Source organism: Echinops telfairi, unplaced genomic scaffold (genome assembly GCF_000313985.2).
Source record: "Echinops telfairi isolate 266 unplaced genomic scaffold, ASM31398v2 ScPeMD7_7468;HRSCAF=8506_0, whole genome shotgun sequence".
In the NCBI taxonomy this organism is placed as follows: Eukaryota; Metazoa; Chordata; class Mammalia; order Afrosoricida; family Tenrecidae; genus Echinops; species Echinops telfairi.
This window is the reverse complement of record NW_022111369.1, coordinates 10823532-10833775: the sequence shown is the minus strand read 5'-3', so window position 1 is coordinate 10833775 and position 10244 is coordinate 10823532. Positions and strand designations below refer to the sequence as shown.

Below are 10244 nucleotides of genomic sequence, written 5' to 3'. Positions count from 1 at the left end.
TGTGGGTTTCTGAGGCTGTAACTTATTTTGGAGTGGAAAGCCTCATCTTTCTTTGATGGAGCAGCTAGTGATTGCGAACTGCTGACCTTTCAGTTAGCAGCCCACCGTGTAACCACTACACCACCAGGGCACCCTCGTCAGCAGGAGGAAACATGCACAGACGGAGACTGATGGACGGAACGTCTGATTTCCCTCTCTTTTCACACTCCGGGCATTGGCTTGAGGAAAGTGCTCGCTCTCTTTCCTTCTGCCTCTTTCTCCAGCACGCTTTTGCCCTGTCTTCCCCCCTTTTCATCCTAATGCTTTGAAGTAGTCAAATGCACATTTGATACAAATCCACTAGACTCTACGAGGGGGTAATTATGATGTGTGTGTTGGGGTTGGGGGAGGGGTGCGGGACGTGTGATTGATGAGAATTTCAGTCACCGCATCCAGAAGAGAGTGTCTGGAAAAGGTGGTGCCAGAGTTGAGGAAGAGGAGCGTTTGGCATGGTGACTGGCACAGCGGGGCAGGGAGGGGATGAGGTTCACACAAAGCCACTGTCGCCATCAATCCCCTGCTTCTGTGCTTTGCACGGGCCTTTCTTTGATTCTGTGACCACTAGTGGATGTTACCCGACTAAGAGGTAGGCGATCAACAACTGAACTTCAGCTATAAAGATGCTTCTTCAACATGTTAAAACATGAGACTCATGTACGTCATGGAAAAGGGAAACTTGTAACTTGCCTGGGATCAAAGCCAAGGGTAAATGAGCTGCAGTGTAAACATAGGGTGGGTACTGGAAGAATGCAGAGTATCCCATTCCGAAGGAGCCTGCTTCCTTTTACGTGGAAAAGTAGATGTGAGAAACATTGTCCAGATGCCCTACGGGAAAGCCGGTGCATTGAGGGAAAGAAGAACAGTAGCCAGACAGCAGTTGATGAAGAAGGGGTGACTGGGCCCAACTGGAATTGTAGACCTCTAGTTTTCATTACCAGTCATGACACAGTACCGTTTGGCAAGGGTCCTTTTGAGGAGACTGTACAATTAAACATTTTCCATCTGAGAATCTTGTTGACAGTTCTTCCTTATAGATTTTGCTGTCACTGTTTTTTGGGGGGGAAGTTCCATTGCCTGCAGTCTTCCTTCTCCGATGACAGATACGGGAGTTTAGCATTGCATGGCCTCTGTCATTTGGAGAAGTTAGTTTAAAATAATGATTGGGGATGATTATAATGACCGAGGCAAATCGAGAATGAACTTCTGCAAGAGTTAGTAATCTGTTGTTGCTGTTGTAATTTTCAACCTAAGAGAATGAAGGAGTTGATATATTGACTGGCAAGTGTAAAAGCAAACCAGGGCTTTGAATAGATTCAGACCCAAATCATTGTTCTCCTGAGTTACTTTTGAAATCAAACTTGGTATTTGCCTAAGGAAAACAAATTCTCTGCTTGGCTTGCCGTCAGGTTTCCTCTTTGCATTCCCGAGACTGCAAAGAAAATGGAACCCTCCCTTTTGATAGGGGCCCAGGAGCTCTCAAATGAAGAACCCTCCAGCGCCTGAAATAAGGAGCGCACACGAGACCTTTGCGCCAATATTTCCATTTCTCATGTCCTCGCGACCCTAAAAAACCTCCAGGTGGAAAATCTAACTTGTCTTTCAGTCCCCCCCCTTTGTCAGCATGTTGCTTTAAATATTCTTAAAAGCAGATACTGTTTTTCCCACTGCATTATGAATGATGTTTTTTTTTTTCAGAGAATGCAGTGAGAGGGATTTGAAATGGAATTTTTAACCCAAAGGAGTAATAGTAGTTTTCAGTTCATTGAGATTTATTCACAAATGCATTTTAAAAGGTTGACAATCTTTACATTATCAGCAGAGACAACTCTATGAAATGTCAGGTACTTGTAATTTCCTTTCCTCTGATATCGATCAAGAACTCAGTGAAAAGACACCAAGCAAGACCTTGGAGAAAACAGCCTTCTTCACGGTGTATGTGGATTTTGCCCCTGTCTTGGGTCCCTTAGACAAGCTGAACTGGTTAGTCTCCTGATAGCGTTTTCCTGTGTTTCAGGAAAACAGTGCATGTGCCTGGTAGATCTGGATCGAGCAAGAGCTGCAGAAGAACATGGCTACTCCGTGCAAGTGATATCCATGGAGCCAGCGAGCTGCTCGCCCAAAAATAATATGATCGTGGGAGTCCCCAAGTAAAGGGGGATAATCCACGTTTGATGCCTTGTCACCCGTCTGTAGGATCAAAGTCCCGTGACATTCAGGAGGGTCCTGACATGACTTGGAAAGGGTATTGCCCAGCTTGAACTTAAAAGTACTCAGGAAAGAATACAACAGGAAAATCTTCGAAGAAAGGCTGCCTGAAAATCATCATAAATGCTCTTACAAAAAGTGTGGTTTAAAGGACTCCTGGTTTTCATAGTGGGAATCCTCAGAGTTCCAGCTGCCGACAGAATCACTGTCACAGTCCCAATAGTGGACGGACAATTCCCTCTGCTGCCCACAGGCTTGTCTGATCTGGCCAATGTGGTGTTCAATTCAAAACAATGACCATGTGGTACTTGGAGCCTTTATTATATAATTATTTAGATATTCACGTGGAGCCTGAAACTAGACTCAGTGGGGGTAATTTTTTTGTTTCTATTAAATGTACTTTTTCTATATTTTAAAAATAATCTAGTCGGGTAATTGCTAGATGGGTGAGGTGGACTTTCAGCTATTATCGAGTACATTTAAAAATATTTTCTTATAAATTACTAAAAAGAGAGAGAGCACTACTGGACCAAACATTTTTTATGAGGAGATTATAAATTAAGTTCAATGAATTTCTCATTGTGGGAACATATAATTTGGGCATAAGTTCTGACTAGTGAGTAAACACATGGATTCATGAATTCAGCTCAACTAATAGTTAAAGAGCCTGAGGGGGCGCAGTGGTTTAGCACTGGGCTTCTAATCAAAAGGTTCGGCTCCCCCCCACCAGCCACCCCATTGACGACAGATGTGGCCGACTGTGTCCGTGAGGACTGACGGCATAGGGTCAGGTCTCTAGGGTCAGTGTGCGTCCAAAGCAACCACCAGGCAGTGGGACTAATTACCGAGGGCCCATGGTTTTCCAGACCCTCGCCTAGATTCCGCTGGAAATACCCAGAAGACTTTCAAGAGACGCTGCCTTTCGCCTGGGAGGTAAATCATCCGACAGGGAAAGGCTAAAGAAGTAATGCATTCTTTATGCCCGAATGTACAATGAGTGGTCACAGAAGTTGTTTTTTATTTAGATTTTTTAGGGGGATAGAACTTACTGAGCATAAATTGATAAAAGAACACAAAGCGTAGAAAGTGTTTTGGGTAGTTCTCCATACCCAATTTCTTCTTTTCCTGCCAGCCAAAGTTTTAAAGGCAGATGGCATTGCCTTTGTCAGATGCTGCTAATTGAGGGTTTACATATCTGAGGTTCTTCCCACTGAGAGCAAACTTATACATTTTGATGTTTTCCACCCCACTGTAACACATACCATGAGGAGAAAGTCCTTTCAGTTGGTCATAAATAACTCATCATTGTGAGTTAAAATCTGAGAATAATTTATGGGGAATAAATAACTCATCGTTGTGGGTTAAAATATGGAGATAATCGTAGCCTTGTTTTCTGCGAAAAAATTTAAGGGAAGAATTACATTTAAAAAGCCGTCAGTCCTGAACACTGGTATTTTCATTGTTTGTGTCCGTAAACTCAGCACAGACTTTAAAAAAAAATATTTTATTGGGGGCTCGTACAACTCATCACAATCCATATATCCATCCATTGTGTCACACATTTGTACATATGTTGCCATCATTTTCAAAACTTTTTCTTGAGCCCTTGATATCAGCTCATTTTCCCCCTTCCCCACGAACCATACAGCACAGTCTTTTACCCCAGAGTTTCTTTTTAAAATCAAGTTATAATTGACATACATTAAAATAATAGATTTTAGCCACGAAAACTCCCTTATTACCCTTCTCCAGTCAAACCCCTCTCCACCTCAGAGGCAACCACACACTGATTTCTGTCACCCTACATGAGTTTTATCTATCTTTGTCCTTCATATAAATGGAGTGATGTAGTGAGTAGTCTTCTGGGTCTGCCTTGTTTTGCTTACCAGGGTGTATTTTGAGATATATCCATGTGGTTGTGGATATTAATTATTCGTTTCTTATTCCTCAGTAGTATTCTATTATATATACATTCTAATACAATATCAAAATGTATTCATTCTTTTGTTGTTTATTAGGAATGTTTCTAGTTTGAGGATATTATAAATAAGACCTTAATCTGAAATTCTTAAGAACATTCTTATGTAAGTCATTTTATAGGCATATGAAAAGGCTTCAAAAAGTTTGTGGAAAAATGAATTTTTCCACAAGCATTCTGAAGGCTCCCCCATATGCTTTCATTTCTCTTTTATAGACGCCTCCTTGTTGGACCATAGAGTTAATAAATGTCAATTGTCAACTAATTTTCCAAAGTGGTTATATCTCTTGTTGTTGTTGTTATTTATCATTGTTTATTTGAGATAATACTTGAAAATGTATTTCCCCCCATTTTATTGGGACCTCTACAGATATTAGAACAATGCATAGTTCAGTTACACAAATCATGATTGTACAATTTTTGCCACCGTTATTTTCAAAACAGTTTCTTCTTGCGCTCTTTGGGGTTATATCCTTTTATACTTCCACCAGCAATGAATGAAAGTTCACTTCTCCATATCCTCAACATTTGATATTGTCAGTCTTTTAAAAAACATTTTCTGAACTATTCTAATGGATATAAAATTATTAACGTATTTTCATATTACATATTTTAATTTTGAAAAATTTCAATTTAGCATATTTTTCTTTTATACATAATACTTTCTGTGACCTCTCTAATAAACCTGTGCCTACCCTAAGGTTATGAAGATTTCTCTTGTTTTATTTATTTAAAATCATTTTATTGGCATATACTTCAAATACACATTTGTTTTGATCCCTGTTACTTTGTGGCAGATCTTGATTAGTGTAAGTATTCCAATTTCATTTTCTAAATTTTTCTGCTATCTTAAATCCATTGTATTTCCACATAACTTTTAGAATTGCTTTGTCTTTTTTTTAAACCCTGGGTGGTGTGTGAGTCAGAAGTAGCTTTCGTTAGTATATAAATAAGCCTGCTTATCAACTGGCAGGACATGAACATCTTAACAACATTGAATCTTAGAATCCATGAACATACTATATCGTTCCACTTACTTTGCTGTTATTAGCTACCATTGCATCTGCCTCAAATTACGGTGACCTCAAGCCAAACGGAACGAAACACTGCTGGACTCTGTGACTTCCCTATGATTGTACCAACTCAGACCATTGTGATCCATGCTTTCCAGAGGTAGATTGCCAGCCCTTTCTTCCTGTTCAGTCTTAGTCTGAGAGCTCTATCCCACCCTGTTCGGCATTATAGCGCAACACATTAGCTCCCACTGAACGTGTGTGTGTGTGTGTGTGTGTGTAGCCTGATTCATTGTTGCTATGTTTGAGCTCATTGCTGCAACCATCAACCCATCTCATTGAAGGTCTTCTTCCCCATTACCCACTGGCCCTCTGCATACCAAAATGATATTCGTCTCCAGGGTCTAGTCCCTTCTGATAGCGTGTTCAAAATTTATGCTTCTAGGGGGATTCTGGCTGTACTTCCAAAAAGGATTTGTTTGTTCCTCTGGGCATCTAATTGTCACTGCGGATATCATAATTTAAAAGCATCACTTCTTTGGTTTTCTTAATTCACTGTCCAGCATTCACATCATGCTTGATTGAAAGTTGAAGATTGAAAATGCCATAATATGGTTCAGACACACCATAGTCTTCAAAGTGATTCTCTTAGCCTGTTAGCCATTTAAAAAGGCCCTCTGCCCAGTGCAATACATTGTGTGATTTCCTGACTTGTGCTTCCTTGAGAACTTCATTTGCTGATGGGCCACAACTGTCAATGCGGAGAAACAGCTGCAAACATCGATTAATAATTGGAACATGGATTGTAGGAAATTCGAAGTAAAAAATTAAGTGGAATTCTTAAAGATCAATATAGTAGGCATTGGTGAGCTGAAATGGACTTCCATTTGCCATTTTTAATCAGAAAATCATATGATTTACTATGCCAGAAACAACCAATTAAAGAGGAATGGTGTCACATTTATCTTCAAAAACACACACTGCAAGACCGTGAAGTACTGTGATAGGATAACATCTATCCCCCTACAAGTAAATCTAGTTATTTATAACTATTACTCAAATTTATACACCCACCACTAAACCCAGAGATTAGAAATTGAAGAATTCTACCAACTTGTTCAGCCTGAAATTGATCAAACATAGACAATCAAGATGTAGTAATAAATATTGGCATTCGGAATGCAAAAGCTGAAAACAAAGAGGAACAGTAGCTGAAAAATATTGCCTCGGTGATAGAACAAAGCCGGAGAGCACATGATACAGTTTTGCAAAACCAATGTCTTCATTACAAACCTTTCTTTTCAACAACTTAATGACATCTATACAGGTGAACGTCACCAGATGGAATACACAGGAATCAAATTTACAGCATCAGTGGCAAGAGCTGATGGAGAAGCTCAAATATCAGCAACTGAAACCAGGCCAGAGACTGGACTATCCATCACATGAAAGTTCAGGTTGCAGCCAAAGAAAATTAAAACAAGTCTACAACGTTGAGTATATCCTACCTGTATTTCAAGAACATTTCAAGAATAGATTTGCCTCATTGAACACTAATGACAGGCAACCTGGCAAGCTGTTGGATGACCTCCACAACATCAAACATGCAGAAAGCAAAAGGTCTTTAAAAAGAGGAAAGAAAGAAAAGATCAAAGTGGATGTCAGAAGAGACTGAAATTTGCTCTTAATATTGTTTTACTAAGATCATTTTATTGGGGGCTCTTACTGCTCTTACAACAATCCATACATCAATTGTGTCAAGTATACTTTTACAGACTATGTTTTCATCATTATTTTCTAATCATTTACTTTCAATTTGAGCACTAGGTATCAGCTCCTTTTCCCCTCCCTTCACCTCTCCCACCCTCATGACCCCTTGATAAATTATGAATTACTATTATTTTCATATCTTACACTGACTGCTGTCTCCCTTCCCCCAGAGTTTCTCCCCCCTACCCTACCCTCCTTCCCCTTCCCCTCCTAGTATCACTACTCCCATTTCTGTTCCTGAGGGGTTTATCTCACCTGGACTCTGTGTGTCCTGAGCTCTTATCCATACCTGGGTACATGCTCTGGCCTAGCCCACAGTGAAAGGCAGGACTTGGGTCATGATAGTGGGGGGTGAGGAAGCCTCAAGGAACCAGAGAACTATTGTGTGGTTTATTTGTGCAATATTGCACCCTGGTTGACTCATCTCTTCCTTGTGACCCTTCTGTGAGGGGATGTCCCATTGTCTACAAATGGGCTGGGGTCTCTGCTCTGACCCCCTCATTCTCAACAATGTGTTTGTTTGGGATCTTCTGATGCTTATAACCTGATGTTCTTAATCTTAGGGTAGATAAAGCACATGGAAGAAATGATGACATCAAAGAGCTGAACAGAACATTTAAAAGTGCAGTTCAAAAAACTAAAGTATTAAAAAAAACAAAAAACTAAAGTATTATAATGAAATATGCAAAGACCTGAAGTTAGCCAAAAGAGGAAGAATGTGTTCGACTATGTCACACGGGAAGAACTAAAGAAATATTCAAGTCTTGAGTTGAAATATGAAAGATTTGCCTTGGGCTGCTCCCAGCTGCTTCCTGGGAGATAAAAAACCCCACAAAATCAACCTTCAACCATTTCAAGAACCAATGATAATGAGGAAATAAGTGCAAGCTTCACTGAAGGAATTAGCCAAAAGCAAGGCTTCCTGAAATGATAGCGGATACAAAATGAAATGTTTCAACAAGCTGATGAAGCATGGGAAACATTCAACTATGCCAAAAAATTTGGAAGACAGTTACTCTGCCAACAAACTTTAAGAGATCCGTATCTGTGCTCATTCCAATGAAAGGTGACCTATCAGAATGCAGAAATCATCGAACAATATAATTCATATTGTGTGAAAGCAAAATGTTGGAACAATTCTAGCAGCACCTTGACAGGAGCTGCCAGAGGTTCAGGCCAGATTCGGAAGAGGACATGAAAAGAAGGAAACCATTGCTGATATCAGATCGCTCTTAACTGAGAGCAGAGACTACCAGAAAGATGTTGACTTGTGCTTAATTGACTTTGCCAAGGCATTTGACTGTGAATCATAACAAAGTATGAATATCATTCAGAAGAATGGGAACTCCAGAATATGCCCTTATTTTTATTGTTCATGACACCAGTGCATGGACCAAGAGGCAGTCATTTAAACAAAACAGGGAATACTGCATGAATTAAAATCAGGAAAGGTATGCATCAGGGTTGTATCCTTTCACCATACTAATTCAATCGATATACTGAGCAAATAGTTATCCAAGCTGGACCATATCAAGAACCTGACATCAGGATTTAGAGGACGTCTCATTAATAATCTGTGACATGAGAATGACACAACCCTGCTTGCTTGGATCCAATCCTCAATCAATGCTAATGGAAGCAGCAGTTAAGGAATCCAAGGATGTATGGCATTGCACAAGTGCTGCACATAACCACTGTAAAGTGTTAGATGCCTTTCCCAGGTGATGGTATTGTCTATCATTTCATGTGCATGGGAAAGCTGGACAATAAGACCAAAGAAGAAATTATGCATTTGAATTATGGTGTTGGTAAAGTATAATTAAAGAGCCGTGGACTATCAGAAGAGCAAACAAATCTTAGAAGAAACGTAGAATGTTCCTTATAAGCGAGGGCGAGACTTCCTTTCATGTACTGTGGACAAGTTATCAGGAGAGATCTGGATAAGCACATCATTCTCGGTGAAGTAGAAGAACAGTATGAGTCAAAACCAAGTGGACAGCATATAACAACGGCAACTGCAATGGGTATTGAGTTTACATTCTTTTTCATATAGGCCTGATTTCACAGATTATTTTCTCTGCATACATGGAATAAGTATGGTGAAAGGATACAGACCTGACATTCTTTTCCTGGTTTTAAATCATTCAGCATATCCTTGCTTGAATAATGGTTTCTTGGTCTATGTACAATGAATTGTTTTGGAATTGCTATTCTTTTCAAGGTTACACATAGTATAATCTACACAATTTTTTAGGTAGTCAGTAAAACACGGGTAGACATCTTTCTAGTATTCTCTGCTTTCTATCAAGATCCATCTGATCTTGAACACTAGGTAGGAATGCTAGCTCTCAATCCATATCCTCCTTATAATGTCTGTCAATTTTCTGTCCATGTAATGCTGCACATATTTTAAAATTATCTTCAGCAAAAGCTTACTTGCAATTGATGATTAATGTTTGATATTTTCCAAAATCTGAGGAATCACTTCTCTTTGTGATGTGCACAAATATCAATCTTTCAAATGATTGCCAGGTAACTGTCTTCCACATTTCTTGGTAGATGAATGAGCAATTCTGGCATTTCATACTGTCTTAGGCTGGGTTTACTAGAGAAATAAAACCGGTGATATTCCTATACGAGGGGACACAACCCCAAAACATGAATTTTTTTTTCTTCAAAGCTATTTATTTATTTACAAAAAAACCTTATCACCTTCCAAGTACTCTCCATTACACTTAATACATTTGTCAAAATCTGTGATTTCGTTCTTGGAAACATTTTTCAAACTCATTTGTTTGGATGGCTTTCAGCACCTCATTTTCTTCTTCTTCACCTCTTCTATGTCTTCAAATTGCTGTCCTTTCCTGTCCCTCTGCATTCACAGAAACAAAAAGAAGTTGCACAGAGTGAGCTCAGGTGAGTAAGGTGTGTGGGGCAAGAAAGGCATGCAGTTTGGGGCAAAAGAACTGGACACTGAGATGGCTACATGAGCAGGTGCATTGTCATGGTGGCAAAACCAGTCCCCCATCTGCCACAAATCAGGCCTTTTTTGTTGCACACTGTTATGCAGTCTTTTCAGAACCTCTAAATAGAAATCTTGATTTAACTATCTGACCTGGTAGAACGAACTCCAAATGTACTATGAGTTGATATTTTCATCCATTCGGGAAGTTGACAGATGTCCAGAATGAGGTTTCTCATCAATTGACATTTCACCTTTTTGAAATGAGAAAACCACT

General features: G+C 39.6%; 1 protein-coding gene across 1 annotated transcript in view; it reads left to right on the top strand.

The window, feature by feature from the left end:
- Window positions 1-3803, top strand: part of GSTCD (glutathione S-transferase C-terminal domain containing) — a 162848-nt gene extending 159045 nt beyond the window's left edge. Inside the window, exon 11 of the mRNA XM_004703451.2 lies at window positions 2054-3803. Coding sequence (XP_004703508.1) covers window positions 2054-2190 — 137 coding nt within the window. The 3' untranslated portion in view covers window positions 2191-3803. The remainder of the gene's footprint in view (window positions 1-2053) is intronic.
- Window positions 3804-10244: the final 6441 nt, after the last annotated feature.